This window comes from Suncus etruscus, chromosome 14 (assembly GCF_024139225.1).
Source record: "Suncus etruscus isolate mSunEtr1 chromosome 14, mSunEtr1.pri.cur, whole genome shotgun sequence".
NCBI lineage: Eukaryota > Metazoa > Chordata > Mammalia > Eulipotyphla > Soricidae > Suncus > Suncus etruscus.
Window position 1 is genome coordinate 37,803,446 of NC_064861.1, and position 22,519 is coordinate 37,825,964.

General features: G+C 55.0%; 1 protein-coding gene across 2 annotated transcripts; it reads left to right on the forward strand.

Moving 5' to 3' along the window:
• The first annotated feature begins 15,423 nt into the window (after nt 1-15,423).
• On the forward strand, nt 15,424-22,476 carry OSGIN1 (oxidative stress induced growth inhibitor 1). 2 transcript variants are annotated; one of them, XM_049786756.1, is made up of 6 exons: nt 15,424-15,489; nt 18,536-18,632; nt 19,643-19,779; nt 20,061-20,252; nt 20,403-20,494; nt 21,227-22,476. In XM_049786756.1, exons 2-6 carry the CDS (start codon nt 18,566-18,568, stop codon nt 22,152-22,154), a joined length of 1,416 nt encoding a protein of 471 aa, XP_049642713.1. In that variant the 5' UTR covers nt 15,424-15,489; nt 18,536-18,565; the 3' UTR covers nt 22,155-22,476. The 2 variants fall into 2 exon arrangements, with proteins under 2 accessions (XP_049642713.1, XP_049642714.1); XM_049786757.1 differs by lacking the exon at nt 15,424-15,489 and adding an exon at nt 15,910-16,010.
• Nucleotides 22,477-22,519: the final 43 nt, after the last annotated feature.

Sequence of the window (22,519 nt, forward strand, 5' to 3'; positions counted from 1 at the left end):
CTGGAGCCTAGAGTTGGTCTTATGCCAGAAAACTTCAGAGGTAAGGTCTCCTTGTATTTAGGCCAAGGCTTTTCCTTTCCATGTCTCCCATATTTTTCTGTGCCTATGCAAACAACAATTGCCACTCTAACACTGTTTTACTGTACTTCGCTTTAACTCATATCCTTAAAAAGAGAGAGAAGAAAAAGAAAAGCTTATTAAACCTTCTGCTGGGCCTTTAATGAGTTAACTGGTGATTCGATGATTTTCAAAAAAATATACTTGCTACTGAACCTTTTCTTTCTCTTCTATCTCGTTAGTTTTTCTATTTTTTAATAACTTTGCCCTTGTTCTTCCTGAAACAAATGTATTTGTTTGACACAATTTGACACAATTTGATCAATTGTGTCAACTATGTGATATATTTCCTTTAAATAAATTTTAAAAAATACATGAATTAACTAAAATAAAAACAAAAAGGCTGAAGATTGCCAATTAATATTAGACACACCAGTTTCTCGTCGATTTCTTCGCACTCTTCTCTTACTTCCCATTCTCTGCACTGCTGTGAATAATGGCAGGTCTTCACTGCACACTCCATTCTCTAACTTTCTAATGTTTGATGGTTTGGGCTATCCAACAGAAGGATTGTCAGTGACAGAAGGAAAGAAGACGGTGACTAGGGGTTGTGCCCATGGCACTTTCTCTCCTCCTAGAGCAACCCTGTATGCATCCTCTTGCTTTGTTCTCACTCACTCCCCGTTCCAGGTGCAATGCCTCCCAAGCAGTCATTGGTCCCAGTATAAATAAGCCCCGAGTGCTCTCCAGTGTGTCTACAAAAACCTACAAAGACAAAATCCAATGGCAATGGTGTGTGAGCACAGCGGCAGCTCCGCTCAGTTCTAGTCACTGTCCTCAGAGGACAGCAGGTCTTCATAGCAGCAGCACACTCAAGGGGCACTTGGCCAAGGATGGGGCAGGAGGGCGGTGGTCAGGGGGCTTCGGTGCTTCCCTGGAGGGACGGAGCCCTCAGCCAGGAACCCACAACCCCAGCAGTCCCGGTGCAGCCTCCTGAGCACCATGGTGAGGAGCTGAGGAAGGCAGCTCCCAGGGAAGGACTGCTCCCCTTTCCTGCTAGAGGTGTTGGGTGCAGGCTGTGGAACTCGGGCTGGCCCCTGAACATCTGGCTGGCTGCCCATGTGGTTTGGAGCCTGGGCTAAACCCAAAGATCTCTGGGCCAGAGCATGGAGAGACTGCCTTCCCCCCACACACACACACATACACACCCCTCTGCCCTGGCTGCCCTTCGAAGTCTCCTTGCAGGGACTGAGTCTCTATTTCAGGGGAGGTGGCAGCGGGGGTGTCTCTGAGCACATGAGCTTGTCTCTTGTCCCCTGCCACAGTGCTCCTGCTGAACGGGAGGGGGGGGGGGAATCCCCAACTCTGGGACAGCGGCTGGGCCAGGCACACAACTGATACCGCTGAACAAGATGTGTGGCCTGGGGCTTGGTGCTGGGAGGGAGCCAAAACAGACATTATTGTGGCAGCTTGTGCCCGGGTCAGGGGCCCAGCATGGAGCCTGGAAAGCCAGCTCTGGAGGAAGAGGGTAGAGTCCCTGACGAGGCGCCTTGAAGTGGGCAGCAGAGCTGGGCAGCCAGGCAGGAGGGAGGAGCAGTCTCAGCTTTGGGTCTCAGTCTCAGCTCAAGTTTTCTCGCAGAGCGGGCAGCGGGTCCCATCCAGAGCCGGGACTGACCCTTTGGATCCATGGACAGTCTGCACAGTTTCTGAAAACACAAAAATCATCACAAATTAAAGACATTATTATTGAGTCCCGGTATTTAAAGGAAAATGCCCTTTTTTCTGCATATCCTGGACATGTGATAAAAACCTTGGTGTGGGACTGAGAGGTATCAAGTCATCCATGAGGACAGGAGCAGGGTGCAGAATTGGGCGGCAGAGAGGACAAAGTCAGAGAGGATCCCTAATTCCCGCCTTTCCTCTCATCCAAGTTCTCCTGCGAGTCCCTGTTCCGTGGAGAGCAGCCCTTCCTCAAGAAGGACCAAGACCTTCCTGCCCAATGTGGAGTGGCAGTGAGCCAGCTTTAGTATGGCCGTGCATGGAGAACCCAGGAAAATGCCCGCAGTCAGCCTGAAGAAGAAAGCTAAGACATCATCCAGCCAAGCAGAAAGGGCTGGATGGACCCTGTATTTGCCATGCTTGAAGTCTTGGAGGAGGAAAGGGATGGCTGCTAGAAGCAGACCCAACAATAGGTGGGCGCGAGTGTGGCAGGAAAAGGCGAGGGCTTCCTAGGTGCTGTGGGATAGGGCAGAGGGACCTACCGTATTTATTCGAGTGTAACGCACAGACTTTCTACCAAAAAAAGAAATCAAAGTTTGGGTGCGTGTTATAAACGAGGGCTGGGGTGAGGTGGCAGTGGCGGCTGGTCCAATGAGGGCGCAGGCGAATAGTGAGTTCGCACTGTGCCTTTTCAGGGCTGCAGCCGCGCACTGTACGAGAGGGCAAAGAAAAAGAACTCAAGAAACCTGGCCTGTCTCTCGTGACATTCTTGTTTGGTTCAAACATCATGGGAAGACATACCAAAAGAAATGATCTCCAAGAGTTTTTGGAAGACAGGCATCAGCAATCAAATGGACGGCACAGAAGACGACCTGCTTGTGGAATTCAGACTCAGAAGGAAGCGAAGAAACTGGAGAAACAGATGTTCCTGCCAACTGGGACACTGATGAAAAATCAACTCGAGAAGAATGGCAACAACTCTGTAGTGTATCTGATGATGAATCTGACTTGGAAGCATTTTAAATAAATTTTGTTACCGGTAATTTTATTTTGGTATTGTGTCTATACCAGTTTACGTTGTCAATAAATGATTTTTTTTTATCATGGCTGCATGTGTTCAACCACGTTTTTTTTTTTTGTTTTTTTGTTTTTGTTTTTGTTTTGTTTTTTTGTCAATTACAATGGTTGGTGTGAAACAAAATTTTATACCGATTTTTAATCGAAAATTAGGGGTGTGTATAGTTATACAGGTGTGCATGTTATGCTCGAATAAATATGATATCTGTTATGTTGCGGGGTACATGTCCCCTGAGTGCTCTGGACTCTCCTAACCTTGAGAGTACCGAGACACACCCCCCCCCCCCCCCCCCCCGCTCCTGGGTGGATAGAGTTGTCCTGATCTCAGTGCCAGGTGTGATTTCATGTGTGTGATCTCACGTGTGTCCTGATCTCAGTGCCAGGTATGTCAGACCTTCTTCAGGGGGGCTCCACTACAGCCCTTTCAGTCCCCCAGAGCACCAGGAAGGGCCCTGGAAAGGGCAGAGGACAGCTAGGCAGCCATTGGCACCTGCCAGTAGTGGCCCTTAAGAGAGAACCTGGACAGAGAAGGGGATCAATTTCCTCCACACAAGGGGTGAGCCCCAACTCCTGTGATTGAAGGACACACAGGGTCAGTCAACATTCACCCTCAGGGAAGTCACAGCCTTGGTCCTATCCTCCTGGCTGGCCTGGGGCTTGCCCTGCTCTCTCCTGGGAGATCTCTTCCGTAGAGATTCCTTCCCGGGCATTTGCCTGCGTATAAAGCATAAAGTGTTCAGGGGATCACTGGTTACCACTGCCCTCACTCAACCCTCCTGGTCTCAGCTCGACCCACCATCACCTCCCACATGGGAGAGCAACAGAGTGAAGCTCTTTCTCTGCCCAAAGGTTCATTTCAAAGGGATACATTCTACACACACACACACACACACACACACACACACACACACACATACACACACACACACACACACACAGCCTCATAGATTCCCCAAGGCAAAGGCCTTGGGGTCCCTTTGATCTGCTCAATGGTTCAAAGTCCTACCTGAACCCTCTCCTATGATCCCCAGAAGGAGAAGCAACCTATAGGGGCAACTCAGTGTGGCCCCTCTGTCCACTCTTCTGTGCTGGGACCATGGTTCTCCACACAAGGAGGAACAACACCCACAATGCCTGAATCCCAGCCCCAGGCCAGAGAAGCCCCCAAAATACTCACCGTGGACTGTGTGTCTCTGGGAACTTGGCCTCCCTTCATGCACTGGCAAGGTGCAGTGTCTGGGGCATATTCTGTGGGTTCACATTCTCCTTTCCCAGCCTGGAGTCCAAAGGCAGGAGGAGCAGGGCCCCTTACCTGAGGGGGCACCTGGCACTGCGGGTCCTGTGCCTAAATGCACCACAGTCCTTGCATTTTATCTGGGGATCAGGAAGAGCCAAGTGAGTTGGGAGCAATCGGGGTCCTGCATAGGGGCACAGGGGAAACATGGGGCGTGGAAGCTTTCTGGGAAGCCAAGAAAGAAACTAGTGCCACCACAGGGCAGGTAGGACTCAGTACCACATACTAGAGCGGGGTGGGGGGAGCAAGGAAGAAGAGGCAAGAATGTGTTGGTAGGTCTAGCATGCCAGAAACACCCACTAACAATGAGTCAGCACCCTACTAACACTGAGAGTGACCAGGAAATCCAGGGCACCGACAGGTATCTTAGTTCTCTGGCACATGCCAGATCTGTCCTGATTTCTCGCCAATGTCAAAGAAAGGCTCAGAAGCTTCCTTCAGTAAATGAATAACCCAGTCATGAAAAGCTCCCCTAATCTCATGGCATGTACCTATCATCCCTGACCCTACCTTCCACCCCTGTGATCCCAGAAAGGCAACTGAGACCAAGTCCAGAAAGCAAGAGACAAGAGAGTCATGGACACAGGCTCTATCACAGCATGCAGGGACCCTGGTGAGGCCAGCACTCCTGCCCTTTCCTACAGCTCATGCCCCACTTACCCTGGAGTCTTCAAGCACTGTGGAGCAAGCTGACTGCACCTAGGCCCCTTGAGGTGGCTGCTTCATCATGGGGGCTTTCCAGGCTCTGAGGCCCCAGGGCTGAGCACCCCATCCTGACAACATGAACCTTGAGCCTGCTGGGTCTGGCAGGGGCTGATAGGGTGTGTTTGGGTGCTGGAGCAGCCTGTGCCCAGGCCGGGCCACCCAATCCTCATGTCCTAGAGAGCAAGGGCTGAGGGGCTCTTCAACACACCCAGGAAAATGGGTGAAGACTCATGGGCTGGGTGCAGATGGCTGAGCCCCTGCTCTTTTGGAGACTGCATCCCATGAAGAACTGGCTGGACATGATGCCACAGATGGAACCCTACTACAGGTAGGGTGCTGCTGCTGCTTCCCCCACTGCAACAGCCCCAGAGACCAGCTGATGGTGCTTCATGTGGTGCTGACTGAAGACATCTCCAAAGCCACCCAAGTATGAGGGCACCCTCCCTTCTGCCTTTCTGGGGGTCACAGTAAAGCCCCTTTGCATGAAAACTGAGGACTTCCAGGGGGCTCAGAGAGGTGGATTCCTTATATGCTGCCGTGTGTTCCCAGGTAGGGCCAGTGTGGGGTCCCTGTGACCAGAGGATGTGGCACAGAGTGGCCAGTCTCTGTAGGGCAGCCAGACCTGCCTCTTTTGAACCTCAGTAGGCCTTGTTCTACCTCCATCAAAGCCCCAAACCCAGGCAAAGGAAGAATAGCTATTGGCAAGTACTCGCCTCCCCAGCATGCAAGATCAAGGACAGGAGGGCAGATCAGGAGAGACAGAGACTGTAAAGGAAAAATTTCCCCTGAGTTCCCTGACTGCCCTGATCACCTACCCCCCTTCACAATTGTGGGAACTTGTAGACCCAGTTACAGTTCAACTTTCTTTCTGTTCTGACATGGTTCTAACCTGGTCATGTTAACCCTGTAAGCTTGCACCTGCACCTTGCAAAAATGTGATTGAGCAAATGCCAGATGTCTTGTACTTCCTGAAGCAAATCAATCTACTGTACCTTTTTATTGTTTGAAATACTATATACTGCTAGTAAGCTCATGGCTCAGGGCTGGCAGTTTCTGGCTTATGCTGGATTCTAGCACAGCCTCTGCATATGCTTGTAAGAAAATAAACCCCCTGCTTTTGCATGAGACTGGTCTTGGTGTCTTTGAACGGCGCATCATTCTCCTGGACTTAACAAGACTTCCTCGATGATGGAGGATAGCCAAGGGGGAACAGATGGGAGCTGAGCACATTTTGGCTAGCAGCAAACCCCTGCCCTGTCCTGCTTTCAGCCCCTGCCCTCAACCCTCTGTACTGCAGCTTTGGATGAGCCGCCGGCAGGCCCCAAGGACCAAAGCAACGTGCGTGCTGCCATCTTTTACTCCATCAGCCTCTCCAAGCATGGCCTGCAGGGAGTAGAGCTGGGTACCTTCCTCATCAAATGAGTGGTAGAGGAGCTGCAGGTGAGGCCTGAGGAGAGGACAGGCAAGGGTAGAAGTGTCCCAGGATCTCAGCTTAGGATCCATATGGTGCAGCTCACAGGGCATGAGGCCCTCAACTGTCAGGTCCTTCAGCATTTCTAAGATCCCTCCTAAGTTCAGCACATGGGGAACAGGCATAGGGGTAGGGGTTAGTACACTAGGCCTTGTGCCTGCAGTGAGAGTTCCCCCACCTGGTCTATATCTCCCCAATTGGTCTGTCTCCCCACTTGGTACTTGTCTCCCCTGCAGGGTCTCCCCACCTGGTTTCTGTCTCCCCTCCTGGTCTCTGTCTCCCCTGCAGACTCTTCTCACCTGGGCACATATTCCAGCCTGTCCCCCATCCCTGGCTTCACCAAGTGGCTATTGGAGCTCCTAAACACTCAGGCCAAGGAGCTGGGCCCAGCCAAGCTGTTCTCAGACTCAAAAGCAGCAGGAGCTGGTGGCACTCACGTGCAGCCCCACACCTGCTCACCTGCCTCCTGGACAGCAGTGACTGAGCTGCTCAGCTGAGCTGGTGTGAATGCAGAGGCCCCTGCTGCAGCTATGCTCCTTGTACCTGTTGAGTGACAAGCACCGTGGCTACACCCTCAACCCCTTGGCCAACTTTTACCCGCAGAATAGTGCCATGCTCTGGTGCCTCAACTGGATGGGGAACTTAGCCCCTAGGGCCTGGCCAGCTCCTGCAGCCTCATGGCCAACTGCCACCACTTTCTGGAGGCCAGCAGCACCTACCACAGCGCCAAGAGCATCCCAGTCTCCGAGCAGGTGCTCGGCCTCATGGCCCAGTTCCAGAAGCACAGCAAGCTGTAGGCCCTCGGGGCACAGCCACTGACTGGTGTCCCTCCTGTGCCTCAAACTCCCACTGAACATGATTGAGAAGGAGCTGCAGCCGAGCACCCTTGTTTCAGACATCCCCACAGATGGGAAGTCAAAGGCCCTTCAGCTTTGAGCCCCACAAGGCAGGTGCCCATGTGCAGACCCGGCCACATCTCCAACTTGAAGCTGTGGGGGTCCTGGTGAATAGACGTGACTTCCCAACTATACAGAGTTCCCCTCTTCTGGGTCTCTCAACATCCAGGGGTTGCTCAGGCTTTCCACCAGGGACCAGGGCCCCAGTGGCAGGACTTAAAGAGCTGTCTGATCCCACTGTGTTGACCAGTGACCTGTGGCCATTTGCATTTCTTCTGGTCACCGGGTGTTGAATAACAGCCCTAGATGAGGCTGGATGGTGATGGATGGATGGAGGAGCCTTTTTCTGCTGGCCCAGGCCTTGTGTCTGCAACCCCTCCAGCCAGCAGGTCTGCAGGTTCAAGATAGCAGCGGGGAGAAAACTCACAGGCAGTCAGATTTCAGGAGACAACGGATTTATTCAAGGCCCTAGCCAACAGTTGTGGTTCCTAAGCATCAACAGGATTGTCTCAACTCTCCAGTGATATCTCTGTCCTTGGTCCCAGAACAGGTGTCTGTGGGTGCTGGGAGTGGTGGTTTGCCTAAAAGCCAGAGAGAAGACCATGGCTTCAGGGTAGATAATAAGTGTGTGCTTGTGGGAACACATGTGTGCACATGAGTGTGGATGAGTTTACATGTGTTGGATGTATGTGAATGTGGATGTATGTGGCTGTCATATGCCTGGGTGCTATACAGATGTGTTTGTGTGTATATGTGGAAGGTGTGTGATGGATGTGCATGGATGTATCTGGCCATGAACATATGTGTGTACATGGGGGGCATGTTCCCAAGCAGGTGTATCTGTGTGTGTCTGTGTGTTTGCCTGTGATCTCAGTGTCCCCAGTGACCCGCTTCCCCTGCTCCTGCCCTCATTCCTTTCTTTTCTCCCTCTCTTCTCCACCTCTGCTGTTTCCTATTAACCAGGCTCTGACCTGCCCTCAGGTTCAGGGAATTTCCAGAGTCTCCCTGGGCCTCCCCTGTCCAAATTAGCTGCTCCTGTCTGTGTAGCTAGAAGGGTGGAGGTGGGGTGTTCAGTGCCTCCAGTGTCTGTGGCAGCCCTCAAATCCACAGGGCAGGTATTGGGGGCTTATGGGACATGGTGGGGTGTTAAGTGAAACCTGTGCCGGGGGTGGGGGAAACTCTCCTCCACTGCAAGCCTATATGGGACTGCATCCAAGACAACCAGAGCCTGGGCCCTGCCTCTGGGTCTCCAGAACCCAGAATGACCATTTGTTTTTTTTTGTTGTTTTGTTTTGTTTTGTTTTTGGACCACACCTGGCAATGCTCAGGGCTGACACTTGGCTCTGTACTCAGGAATCAATCCTGGTGGTGCTTGGGGGACCCTGTGGGATGCCAGGGATCAAACCCTGATTAATCACATGCAAGGCAAGTGTGGAAATATATAGGTTTGTGTGATTGTACAGCTTGCGAGTTTGTGTAAGATTGTGAGATTGTACATGTATGTGAGTGCCTGCATATGGAAGTGGGTGGATCTGTGTGCACTATGAGTCTGTATATAAATGAGCATGTATTCATGTGTGTAGGGAATGTGTGTGCAATCACAGTGTGAGGTCTCTGGGAGCTGACAAGCGGTGGTGGGCACAGACTCTGCCCTGCCTTGGCCTGGCTATTTTCCTTGACTGGCAGCAGCGGGAGTGCTGCCTTCTGAGTGTAGGAGACCTTGCCCTGCCCACAGTTAGCCCTGGAAATTGGGAGAATCGGGCTCCATTGCACCCTCCAGCCCCAAATATGACCTGGAACCAAACCCCAGCACACCCTCTGGAGCCAACTCCCACTCCCTACTGATGTGACAGACCAGCTTGGAGAGGAGCTGGAAGTCCTTGTGTTCCACTAGGCCCAATCCTCTTCCTGATTGCTGCCCACACGCTGGCCACTAGATGGCGGTTCTCACCTCTCTCCAGTCCCTCTGAGAGTGGCACCCACCAGCTGAGGAACAACCAGGGTGAAATGGAGATTTTAGGGCTGCCTCAAAGCTCTGGGGGTGGGAGTGACGCAGGGTGGGCAGAGTCTGGCCCCTTGGGTGGGGCTCAGGTGCAGCCTGGACAGTGGTCAGACCTCACATGCTGTCCAGGCTGGGTGCCCTTCACCTGTGTGGGGCTCCCTGGATTTCCTATCAGTATCTTGTCCATCAAACACAGAATGAGTAAGAGCAGCAAATCTAGGTGAGGGACGCTCCTGGGCATTTAGCCCCTGGCCCAGGCTGAGAACCTGGAGAAGGGCTGTGAGGGTCCCAGCTGGACATGGAGATGCAGCACATGCCAGGGCACTTAGGGGGCCTGACCCCATGGCAAACACTCCTGGACCACTGCCCACAGGGAACCCGTGGTGCCATCCCCAGAACCCCACTGTATCACACTGTCCATGAGCCACAGCAGCAGCACAAAGGAACGAACAGGTCCTGAGGTGTTCCCCGGGCAGCCCTGCTGGAACTTGCTCAGCCCTTCCCAAATCCTAAACCCCAGTTCCCGCCTCCTTCCCCTAGGGGCATCACTTTCAGGAAGGATATGATTGGGACCCAGAACCCAGGACCCTGAGCCACTACCTCCAAAGCAGGGGCATAAACTCCAGAGACACAGGACCTGACAACCAGGAGGTGAGCAGAAGTGTCTCAAACATAGGTCACACACGGCACATACAACACACACACACACACACACACATAGAGTCACAGACACACACAGCATATATGCCCAGATGCACATAATACACATTTGCTTATAAGCCTCACAGAACATGCTACACACCACAAAGGCAACACACCCTACATGTATACACAATGCACAAGACATACACGTGTACATAAGCAAATAGCGCCCACGTGTGCACACAACCATGCCAGACATGTGCAGATCATCCGCAAATTCAGAAACAATGGGTGCAGTTAGCAGCCTGGGCCACACAGACCCTCAGCACCCAGGGCCCTGCTACAGAGATGGGGCAGCCCCAGGCCCTAAACTCCTGGTAGCAGGGGTCTCAAACTCGAGGCCAGCGGGCCGTTTGTGGCCCTCCGTACAACATTTTGTGGCCCTGCCCTAGAGGAATCTTTTTGGTCTTGTTTTGTTTTAGTTGTTTGGGTCACACCACCCAATGTTCAAGGCTTATTACTGACTTTGCACTCAAGGATCACCCCGACTTTGCCTCCTGCGGCCCCCAGGTAAATTGAGTTTGAGACCCCTGTAGGGCATTGGCTGGGCCATGGAATATAGCTGGGGCATGACCAGAGCGTGGCTGGGCGTGAGGGAAGTTTGATTGGGGTCGTAACTAACTCTTGGTTGTGGCATAGCCAGAGTATTCTTGGGGCTGGGGCCAGGGTATGACTGCCCCTTGGCTAGGAGTGGCTGGGCCATGGCTCTCAAGGCAGCAGCTGGCCTAGGGTTCAGATGAAAATGCTTTATTTAAGGCCACTGTGCACTCATTCCTGTGGCTGCTGCAGGCGGCTTCTGGAAAAAGTGGGGACCTGCAGAAGGGTCACGAGGCCCTGGCCTCCCCATGTGCTGGTCTGGTTTGCTGTGGGCAGCTGGGTTGCTTCAGGCCTCCTGGGACCCAGCTGCAGACTGCCACTCTGGGAGTCGCACAACCCACTTCTGCTTTGGAGCTCCTTCTAGAAAGTTCCCGAAAACAGCCACCACCCCTTTCCCTGTGGAGGACTGGAGCCCTGGCGCCTTCAGGGCCTGGCACACACCACACCCTGAAGATGAAGATGAGCCCTGCCAGGGTCAGTATGTGCCCGTACATACCCACACTCCCTTAGGCCAGCCATAGCAGCTGCCCCAGCCTTGCTGTAGGGGGAGGTAGCCCAATGGGCCCTTGGGAAGGGGGTTTGTGATGCCACAAAGAGACCAGTCTGGCCTTGTCCCCCCACCCCTATCCTTGTAGCCGCACCCCGGTGGGGGGCCAGTGGCCACTGGCCAGCAGTCATCTGCCAGCCTTGCCTGGGCATTACCAGGTAGGAGGGACACAGCAGGCCATGGGAGGGCTGGGGGGGGGGTGGGTACAGTCAGGCCTAGCCTTGGGGGAAGTTGACAATGCCCCAACATGCCCTGCACCCCACTACCCTTCACTGTTCCCACTGTGCCAGATCCACCTGCATCTCCCACTGTGCACTGGCCTTGAGTGCTCTGCCTGCTCTGTGAGCTGGGTCCCCCTGCTCTGAGCTGGGGACACCTTGGTGGGCACCAACTGCACCAACTTTCTCAGGTGTCATGTCCAGGGCACTGCATTCTCCTGTCTTGGTGCAGGTAAAAAAGGTCACAGGGTGGCCAGGAAGTGCATAGCATTGAGTGTGAGGTATAGGGTGGGTCCCTCTTTCTCATGCAGAGACCTGCCCCCCAAAAGCTTTGAACAGGCCTGGTTCTGAGGGTTAGTTGCCCAGGCCCCTGGCAGGAGGTCCTGGAAGGCTCAGTCTGGGCCCTTTGTCCAAGGACAGGGCAAACTTTCAACCCATCTGTCTGTCTGTTCCCGGTGCAGTGAACTGGGGTATCATGAGGCCCTGACCCCAAAGACAAGGTCAGAGCATTTGTGAAACCCTCAGGGTCAGCGGAAGGCAAGGGGCAGGGGGTTGGGCAGAGTAGCTGGAAAGAGGCTCCATGCTCAAAGCCAGGCGGGCAATGAACTGGCCAGGAGAGGTCACTGGGCTAAAGGGGCTGATCACCGGACCGAGGAACAGGGGTCACCAGACATGCTGGTGACTGAGACAGTGGCATCAGGCAGCTTGAGATGGATGCACAGATAGACTGTCTGTAGAGACTAGGGTTTAGGAAGCAGAGATTGATCTGCAGCCCTGAGAGCCACATTTTGCCCTCCTGTATACTGACCTGCTGGGCATGAAGGGTCATACGCTGAAGTCTGACCCGGTTCCCCACTTCTTGGCCCAGCTGGGGCTGGTGTTTCTCCATCTGCAAACTGAGCTAGTCTCTGGTTTATTTACATGCCCCCAGGTGCATTCAGTCAATGTTAGCATTGCAGTTGGCTGTCCTGGGCCTTTATGGGTTCAGGACTGGATCGGTGGGGTCTACACAGCTGACCCAGATCATGCACCCCTAATCAGGGCAGGGACATGGGCAGGATCCAAGTGGTGCTGCTTCCTCCCTGAGGGCCTTGGCCAACACTGGACCCGGCTCTGAGCCCTCTCTCCCGTCATTCTCAAGCTGGGCTCAGCCTGAGTCAGGCTTCATGTAAAGAGCCTGGGCAACACAGGGGGAGCATAGAGGAAGACCCTTGATTATGGTGAATTTGAGTGGGAGTCCCTCAAGACACCTCTGGAGAGCCCCCTCATCTCTGGGTTTCTCCAGCTCATGAGTATTGTGAGGGAAAGATCTGCTGTGTTTGTGCCCCCCAAAACTTGGTCCTCTCTATCTGCCACCCCATCAGAGATACTCAGCACTGGGCAAGTACCTTACTAGGATAAACATGTGCATGGGGGGAAACTGAGGCTGAGCAGGGCAGTGCCAGGACTTCCTCTCCACCTCTGCGGACCTGTTGTGCGTCTTCCTGTAGTGGCTCTGAAATATTGGGGGGTGGGGGTCCAAGAGTACATTTGCCACTGGAGCTACCAGCCAACAGGCTCATTTACGATGAGTGTCGACAAGAGCTTTTTGTGCAAGAATGTCTCCGTGCTGTGAAAGTAGGTTTATAGATGCTAGAAGTTACCATATTTTCTGGCGTTTAAGACAACTTTTGAAACGAAAAGAAGTCAACCAAAAATCAACTGTCGTCTTATACACCGAGTATATACCGAAAAACGTTTCCATATGCCGCTAAACAAAAATTGTCTGGATATTTCCACGAAACAAATTTTCCAACTCAATCCTGCACAAATCACTGCCAGGCTGCTCGGACCGCCTCTCTAACTCAGCCAATCCAAGAAGGCTTTTATGCATGCAAATGAGACAATGTTCTGGACCCGAATCTACACTGTAAAAAGCCTGCTCAGATTGGCCAGAGTCAGAGAGGAAGTCTATTACAGTATAACCTTTGAACCTTTGCTTCTTGTGATTGACTCATTGTGGTACATACAGTTGCAGCACAGGAAAATCTGTCTTATACAGAGAACATAGGCCTAAACTTATGTTTTAACTGTAAAATTAAGGGTCATCTTATATGTCCAGTTGTCTTTTTGTTTGTTTGGCTGGTTTTGTTTGTTTTTGTTTTTGTTTTTGTTTTTTGATTTTTGGGCCACACCTGGTGACACTCAGGGGTTACTCCTGGCTATGCGCTCAGAAGTTGCTCCCGGCTTGGGGGACCATATGGGACACCGGGGGATCGAACCATGGTCCATCCTCCGGTTGTCTTATACATCGGAAAATATGGTAGTTTCTCTCTGCTTATCTAGACCCCAGGTTACCTGGAGGTGGGGTAGGGGATGGACTGTGCTTTATCCTTTCCAGCCAAGCTCCAAGCTGGAGCGTTCAAACTCAGGCATCAGTTTGCACAGCACATGGTCAACCTATGCATTGCTTCTCGGCCCCACAAAAACCTCTCTATCCCAAGTTGGAGTGCACTTGAATGTGGGACTCATGCCTCACAGCCACTGAACTTATGGCCTGAAAAAGTCAGGGCAAGGCTGGAGGAAGAAGGGATACAGTTGAGTCTGAAATCAGCCCCCAGACTCCACTGCTAGGGTCTCCATGCCCCCTGTCCCACTGCCTCTGGGATCACTCTGAACCACCTCTTCCTTCTCTTAGTCTCTGGCCTCCCAGCTGCTCTTCAAAATCTCCTGGGGCAGCACAGCTACAGGAAAGGGAAGCACCATCTGTCATCTGTCAGCAGATTCTCAGAGTTGGGAGGGAACAGGGGGGTCCGGGTGCACTGAGGTGCTGGTTGGCACAGAAGGAAGAGCTGGCATTATGGCCAGAGCCCAAAGCCCCTGCACTTCCCTGCTCCCCCCTCAGCTCACATGCATGTTCCATATGGTATCCCATGCATGCTACATGTTCCTGTCCCATGTGCTGTGTGTTTTATGTGTATATTCCAATGTGTGTTTCTGCTGGGCATGTTTCATGTTCTATTCTGTGTTCTATGTACATGGTGCATGTTTCACATGTGTGTCCTATGTTCCTGATCTGTGTGTGGTATGTATATGTTCCACATGTATATCCCTCCCACCCATGTTCCTGCTCTGCTTGTGCTGTGTATTCCATAAGCATGTGCCACATATGTGTTCCTGTTGGGCATAGTCCATGCACAACTCTGCTGTATGGACATGCTCCTAGTTGTGTGTTCCACATGTGTTCCATGTTCATGCCACACATGTCACTCCATAGCCATGTTCCATGTGTGTGCCTGCTGACCATGTTCCATGCTCTGGCTGTTATATGTATTCTGTTGCACACTCCATGCTCTGCATGTTCCACATGTATTTCATGTGCACATTCCATATGTGGTTGGCATGTTCTGTGTACATGTTCTGGTGTGTTAGGAATGATTGTGATCTGTGTGTTTCGTGTGCATGTTCCATGCTGGATCTGTTCTGTTTAGATGTCACGTGTGTAGTATGAGCTGTGTGTTCCATGTGTGTGGTGTGTGGTGGGCATGCTCCAGGGCCTGTGTCCCCGGGGGTCCCCAGGGCCAAGACTAGAGATAGCACAGGGTGCTGGGTCCCTCCTCATGGGACTGGGTCATATGATTCGAGGCAGGAAGTAACAGCACTTTAGCTGGTGGTGTTGGGACTACTGTTCCCTTCCCCTTTGTAGGCCTCCAATCCTGCTCTTGTGACCCCCTGCCATGGGGAAACTTTGAATGTTTTGTTTATCCTGGATGTTTGTGTTCCATATTCTTCCCTTTTAAATTACCATCAAGATTTTTTTGTTTTGTTTTGGGGCCATACCTAGTGGTGCTCAGGGCTGACTCCAGGAGGGGCTTGGGGGACCATATGAGATGCTGGGGATCGAACCAGATCTGCCAGATGCAATGCAAACAAACTCCCTCCCCTTTGTGCTATGGCTCCAGCCCCAGAATATTATTTCCTTGAAACCTGAGTGTTTGGGGAATCCTCTTAAATTCTGCAGCAAAGTGCGTGTCTCACCTAACACCCCCAACCCCACCCCCAGTCTTGGACTTGACTGGCAGGACAGCCCCAGGTGAGCCAGGGTGTGTCTCCTGCCTATGTGCCAGCCCTGCCCATGCCCAGGTTAAAGCAGACACAGGCTGATCTGTGCGGCTCAGAAGCCAGCCCTACTGCAAGCTGGGAACTAAGCAAACACCAGTAAAAGGTGGGTGTGGGTTCTCGGGCGCTAAGGGGCCAGGGGTGGCCTTCGGAGGGCGAGGTCCTGTGTTGGGTCCTGTTTCCCATGCCCAGGGGAAGCCAGCCAGCCCCTTCACCCTGTTCTTGCAATGACAGGGGCCAGGCTGGGCTTCTAAGGGGGAAGGGTGCGGGTGTGGTCTGAGCCCGTGCAATGAAGCCCCAGATGGCCCCCTAAAGGGACCCATCCTGAGGCCCCTTTAAAGCGGGCACAAAGGGTCTCAGGGATCCGGGAGCGGGGCGCGGGGAGAGGGGGAGCCCCAGCCGGCCAGTCCTGCTGAGTCACGCTTACGAAAATGTTTCTGGATCCGCCCCCTCCCGCCTCTCTTCCCGCCTCCCCTCCTGCCGGCCCCTGAAATACGGGCTTCCCCCTGCCCTGTGGGCCTGGGGATCCTTGCACCAACGGCCCCCCACTCGCTCGTGACCCGTGACCCGCTAGCCCGTGCTCCCCTCTGCGCCTGGGCCCCCTGTCCCTCAGCCCCTGCCCATCAGGTGAGTCAGGGCCAGGGAGGGAGCCGGCGGCCCCCACCAGCAGCTGGGCCAGCTAAGGGGTGCCCCTAAGCCAGGCAAAGAGACCCGTGGGGTGTCCTGAACGCAGCAGCCAGCAGGAGGGACTCCCCCACACCCTCCCGTGCCCATAACCCTCTCCAGGTGTTCCAAGGAGGCGTGGCCAGTTCCACCATCTAGTCCCCCAAACAGCTGAGTTGGGATCCCCCAAAAGGCTTGAGTATGTAAGATTAGGGGTAGCAGTCCTTAGAGTCCGGACGAAATGTTGAAAGTGGCAGGATGAGGCACATGCCCCTTATATCCCTTCTTTCACTTTCTTGGGGGCCCTGAACTGTCCCCTCAGAGGGTCCCCTGGGCCACTGGGCTACTGGGCTGTGGGCGTGATCCCCAATTTCAGGGATTCCTGGCAGAGTGTCTCCTCAGTGCTGAGGGTGCAGACCCATCTCCCTCTCTCTTCCTTGCTGAGCACTTTGGGGATCATCCACTTTCCTACACACACACACACACACACACACACACACACACACACACGTGTCATCATCCACTTTCCTACACACACACACACACACACACACACACGTCACCCCAGATTGCTCATGACTCGGGGTCAATGACACTTGGAAACCATGGTGTGGCCTTTAGTGCTCCGAACAGGAAATGGCCCCTGGCTGCCAGCAGCGGCCTCCTGTGGGTGGCTCACAAAGATTTCCGAGAAGGAGCACTGGACTCTGAGTTCATTCAGCTGCCCTGCTCAGAGCAGCCCCCTAGTGCTCTGTCCTGGCTCCAGCAAGTACCCCGTTCCATTTGTGTGGGGGCTCAGTGCACCCTGGGTCCCTCAGCTGCCTCAGGGCCAGGCCAGGCCTCCCTCCAGTCTCACTTCCCTCTTCCTCACTTTCCTCTTCTGCAGAAGGGATTAGGATTTGTTTGGGAGGGCTGGGGAGTGACCCCAAAGGTTGGGGGCTGCAGGTGGTCAAATGAGCAAGGAAGTCCCCACGACAGTTTCACTCCCTGGGCTGGACTTTACCTGGAAGGTCGGTTTGGCAGCTCGTGCTGCCAAACTTTAAACTGGAAGAAGTCGGCAGCCTTGGTGATCCCAGATGTACCCCCAGGACGTTGTGGCCCTGGGAACAGACTTGGGGGTTGAGCCCTGAGCATGGCCCCCAAAAGATGGGAGTGGGGGACTTACAAGGGGATCTCTGGGGTCTAGCCTGTGAGAGACTTTTTGGAGATCGGGAGTGAGGGCAAGGTGATGTGTGAGAGTGACCCATCTAGGACTCCTCAAAGACCCCTCACAGACCCAAGTAGACCCAAATGGGACTCACACCCCACAAGGACCCCACGCTGACCCAACACTGACCCCACATAGACCCCACACACCCCACACCTACAAGACCCACAAACACCCCCACAGACCCCACATATAGACCATATATGGGACCGTATAGGACCCCGCACAAACCACACAGACTCCAAAAATAACCTAAACAGACCCCCCAAAGGAACGCACATGGGAGCCACACACAGACCCAACACCCCACAGACGCTTCACATGGGACTCACACATATCCACACAGATCCCACAGAGGACCCCACAAAAACCCCATACAGACCCCACACAGACTCTACATGGGACTCCCCCCCACAGACCCCACAAAGACTCTACACAGACCCTGTACAAAATCCACACAGATCCCACACAAAGACCCCACCTGATACCCCCACAAGAGAACCCACACAGATCATAACAGGCCCCCTACTTCACCAGGGTGTGAGAACTCCATCTGGGCACTGGGTCCCATACCTATGGTGGCAGCCTGAACACCATAAGGGGCACCACAGGTCCCTCTGCCTTGTCCCTCGCTGACCCCCTGAGCCCTGGGCATCAGATGTGACTGCAGGACCCCCTGCACAGTTTCAGCTGTCCAGTCTGGAGGAGGCCTGAGGGTGGGGACCTCTAGGTCCCACCTGTGAGTATGGGGTTTGCAGGGCTCATGGTCACTGGACCACTATGGGCTGTTTCTGGGACATGCAAGGTCTTTGGGACATGCACTTGGCTGTGGGTGCGGCTTGCACTGATTTAAGAGAAGTGGTGGTGTGCAGTGTGGAGACCCCAACCCCTCAGAACTGCAGCCCGGTGAAGGGACAGCTCCCCAAGTGTGATAGCCCGTGGCCAGCAGGGGGCACATCTTAGATGAGAGTTTCCTCTGTGGGCAAAAGCTTTTCACTGGGGTTCCTGCTACCCCTAGGATAGGAGCGGTGACCCTCTTAAAATCTGGAGCCAAAAATGCCAACCCAAGGAGCATCAGGCATCCCCTCCCCAGGACCCATGAAATGTCTCAAACCTGCTGAGCCAGGACCTGAACCAGGAGTGTGGCCTCATAGGCAGAGACCTGGGGGAATCCCTTAAAATGGGAGGAACCTCCAAGCCTGCTTGGAATCAGCAGGTGAGAGCTAGGAGAGATGCCAGGTGCCCAGCGCTGTCCATTCATCCATCTTGCCCTCCCCCTCAGGCCTGCCACCTGCTTCCAGCAGCACCAGCCATGAATCACGGGCAGAAAGACCTGCTTCGTGTCAGCAGCTCTGAGCCTCTCGCAGCCATCATCATCGGTGAGAACCCTCGGTGCCTTCTGTGGGGGATGTGGGAGCCTTGTAGGACCCAAGGGCACAGGGTCCACAGTGGTGATGGGGTACTGTGCATAGGAGGCTCTGTCTTTAAAGGGGAGATCCTGCATAAAATGCCACCCCCTCACCCCAGTGTGGACGGTCAAGCAGCCGAGCTCAAGACACTACGGAGCCCTCCTGGTGGGATCTACCTTTTGCCTTGCGCCAGATAAGCCTGAGAAGGGACAGATCAGATGCGGCAAATGTCAAACGTTTCATTGCCTGCCAGGCCAGTTGCTCCGTTCCCAGTGGGGGCAGCCGGCCCCCCAGGGCTCTGAGCGCCCCTGAGCAATCCGTATTGTCATATTTCACTGGCCAGTGATTCACCTCACCCCACCTCACCCCCAAACGCTTTAGCTGGGGGAGGATAGATGGACCTGCTCAGCTCAGAAATGAGGAGGTACTGCTGTGTCTGTGCAGAAGATGCACAGCCTTCGCTGGCTGGATCCCTGCACCCAGGAGAGTAATGTGCTCACCATGGGGCTCCCCAGGGACACTCCCCCCGCAGCACTGCTCAGCACCACCTGGAAGGGGGTTATCCGAGTCATGGTACAAGTAAGACATACACTGAAGTTGCAGAAGCAAGGGTCTGAAAGCTGCAGGCGGGGCATTCTGTATGGTGAGAACCAAGCCTAGGAGTGACCCAGCAGAGCACTGCTGGGTGCGATCTCAAACAAAAAACAGAAAAGGAAGGAGGGAAGAGGGGGAAAAGGGGGATGGGAAGGGAAGGAAGGAGGAAAAAGAGGAGGGAGGAAGGAGGACTAAATACCAGCAGGTTCTGGCCCTGCCTTTCTGTGTGCAGCTCATGACCTGCACTCACCCAAGTGTTCCTTCTGTCACTGATGAGGTTGAAGAGCTCATGGTGAGGGACATAGAGCAGGGCCCCACACGTGAGGCCTGAGATCTGATCTTCATGGCCCACCAAGGCCAGTGACACCCCTGTTCCCCTTCTGCAGGAAATGGCCCATCTGGCATCTGCTTGTCCTACCTGCTGTCAGGGTACACGCCCTACGTGAGGCCGGGCGCTGCCCACCCGCACCCCTTACTGCAAAAGAAGCTGGCTGAGGCCTCGGGCGTCTCCATCCTGGACCAGGTGTGCTGAGGTGGGGGCTTATACCTCTCCATGGGGGACCCCAACATGTGTTTATGAAAGGGCTGCTGTGTGTGCACCTGCCACTTCCTCTCCACCAGGGGGCACCCTGATGCTCAGGGCAGCTCCAATGTGCACAGGGCTGGGCCCCTATCCCCATTTTCCCTGCACCCCTCCACAGTGCCCCCCTGCAGAACTTGTCAGGCCTCTGAGCATCTCGTTAGCTTCCACCAGTTTTCTCCCAATGGGAGAACCCCTCCCCTGACTTGCACCCCTTTGTTCAGGACCTGGACTACCTTTCAGAGGGCCTGGAGGGACGTTGCCAAAGCCCCATAGCCCTGCTCTTTGATGCCCTTCTGCGCCCTGACACAGACATCGGGGGCACCATGGATTCAGTCCTGACGTGGCAACGGCAGAATGAGCGAGCAGTCCCCCACGTGGTCCTGGGCCGGAACCTGCCGGGGGGCGCCTGGCATGTGAGCAGAGGACTGGGTGGAGGGGCTCAGGGTCAGATCCTGGGGCATGGGGGGATGCTGATGTTGGGGAGACAGGATGCACCATGACCCCTTATTCCCCCTGCTATCTCCAACTCGCCTGCCGAGCTAAAGCTCCCCCTTTCCATGCAGTCTATAGAGGGCTCCATGGTGACCCTGAGCCGTGGCCAGTGGATGGGGCTCCCTGACCTTCATGTGAAGGACTGGCTGTGCTGGAAACGCAGGTGAGTGGCCACAGGGGGCGGGGACCCCACGATCCCCGATCCCCTGGCACTCGGGCTACCTTCACCCCCAGGGAGACACGGGGCATCGCAGCATGGGGTAACAGCCCCCAGCCACTCAGGCTGGACAGTAATCACTAGGCTCCCAGCTCCCCTGCCTAAATGGGGCATCTAAGGAGGAGGGAGGTCCCCATCCAGGATGTCTGCCCCATCAAGGGATGTCCTTCACCATTGGTCCCTGAACTAGACAGGAAGTGAGTTTATACCAAGCGTTGTGCCTCCCCTACTCAGAACAGTGCCAGCCCACGGCCTGTCCAGGGAAGTAGGACTGCAGGGGAGACCCACAGTGAGAGAGATTCTGGGGTGAGGATACCAGATCAATGGCCCACACACACACACCTTCTGTCGCTGTCCCCCAAGAGCCGCCATCTGGCATCTGGGAGCTGGCACCTCACCAAACCCCCAAAGGGACTTGCACCATCATAGGATAGAACCCCTTTGAGTGGCAGACCAGTTCCGTATTCCCTAATGCTACCCTCAGTGCTGTGTCACCACAGGGGGAAACTGAGGTGCAAGACCAGGATGGGGGGAGGGTGGCACCTTCTCACTGGCTCCATTATCACTTCAGCTGCACCCTGAGGCCAGGGTGTGTATGGTCCCCTATCCTGGCAGGCTGCGCCCTACATTCCCACAACCCCTCTTGTCCCCTCCTCACTTCTCTACTTCTACCCTCAGAGGACTCCGCAACCCCCGAGCCACAGCAGGTGACATCGCTCGCTACTACAAGGACTATGTGGCCGAGAAGGGCCTGGGCCCCAACTTCGTGTCCGGTGCCGTGGTCACAGCCGTGGAATGGGGGACGCCCGAGGAGCCCGAGGCCTGCTTCCGCGTGCATGGCTTCCTGATGGCCGCCGACCACAGCCGAGAGCCCTTCTCTCTACGGGCCCGCAACGTAGTGCTGGCCACCGGCACTTCTGACAGCCCCGCGCGCCTGGGCATCCCAGGGGAGACCCTGCCCTACGTGCACCACGAGCTATCGGCGCTGGAGGCGGCCTGGCGGGCAGGCACAGTGACCCCGGCCTCGGACCCAGTGCTCGTGGTGGGCGCCGGGCTGTCAGCGGCCGACGCGGTGCTCTTCGCGCGCCATGCCAACATCCCAGTGCTCCACGCCTTCCGCCGGCCCGTGGACGACCCGGGCCTGGTGTTCAACCAACTGCCCCAGATGCTGTACCCCGAGTACCACAAGGTGCACCAGATGATGAGGGAGCGGTCCATAGAGGGACCCAGCCCATATCTGGGCTATCGCAGCCTCCCAGAGCACCGGCTCCTACTCTGCCGGGATGACCACCAGGTGGTCTTCCAGGGCCCACAGGGGCTTCAGAAGGGCTTCGTGGTGTCCCTGGTGCTGGTGCTCATTGGGTCCCACCCCGATCTCTCCTTCCTCCCTGGGGCAGGCGCCGACCTGGCCACAGACCCCAGCCAGCCACTGAACGCCAAGAAGAACCCCATTGATGTGGACCCCTACACGTACCAGAGCACCCGCAGAGAGGGGCTGTACGCCCTCGGGCCACTGGCAGGGGACAACTTCGTGCGCTTTGTTCAGGGTGGCGCCCTGGCTGCGGCCAGCTCCCTGCTGAAGAAGGAGGCCCCCAGGCCGCCCTAGCACCTGCTACGGCCACCACCCAGGCCCACAGGAGCCGGGCGGAGAGCCCAGCAGCCTTGCTGGGCGCCCCCACTCCCACCCCCAGGCAAGGGGCTTCTCCCAGCTGCAACCGGCCCCCAACGAAGAGCAGCTGCTAGCGGCAGGAACACAGGTGGCCGGCCCCAGGCAGTGACCGCGTGGAGGCCTGCTACCCAGACAGACACTGGGGAGGTCTGGCCCTATGGAGTGGGGTTTGCACGGGGTGTCTGGGCATGGGCATCCGGCCCGGATTTCGGACTCGGCTCCTTCCAGAATCAGGGTCAGAATAAACCCCAATAAACACAGCACATGTCTGCATACGAGCTTGGGAGGGCTCAGTGCTAGGG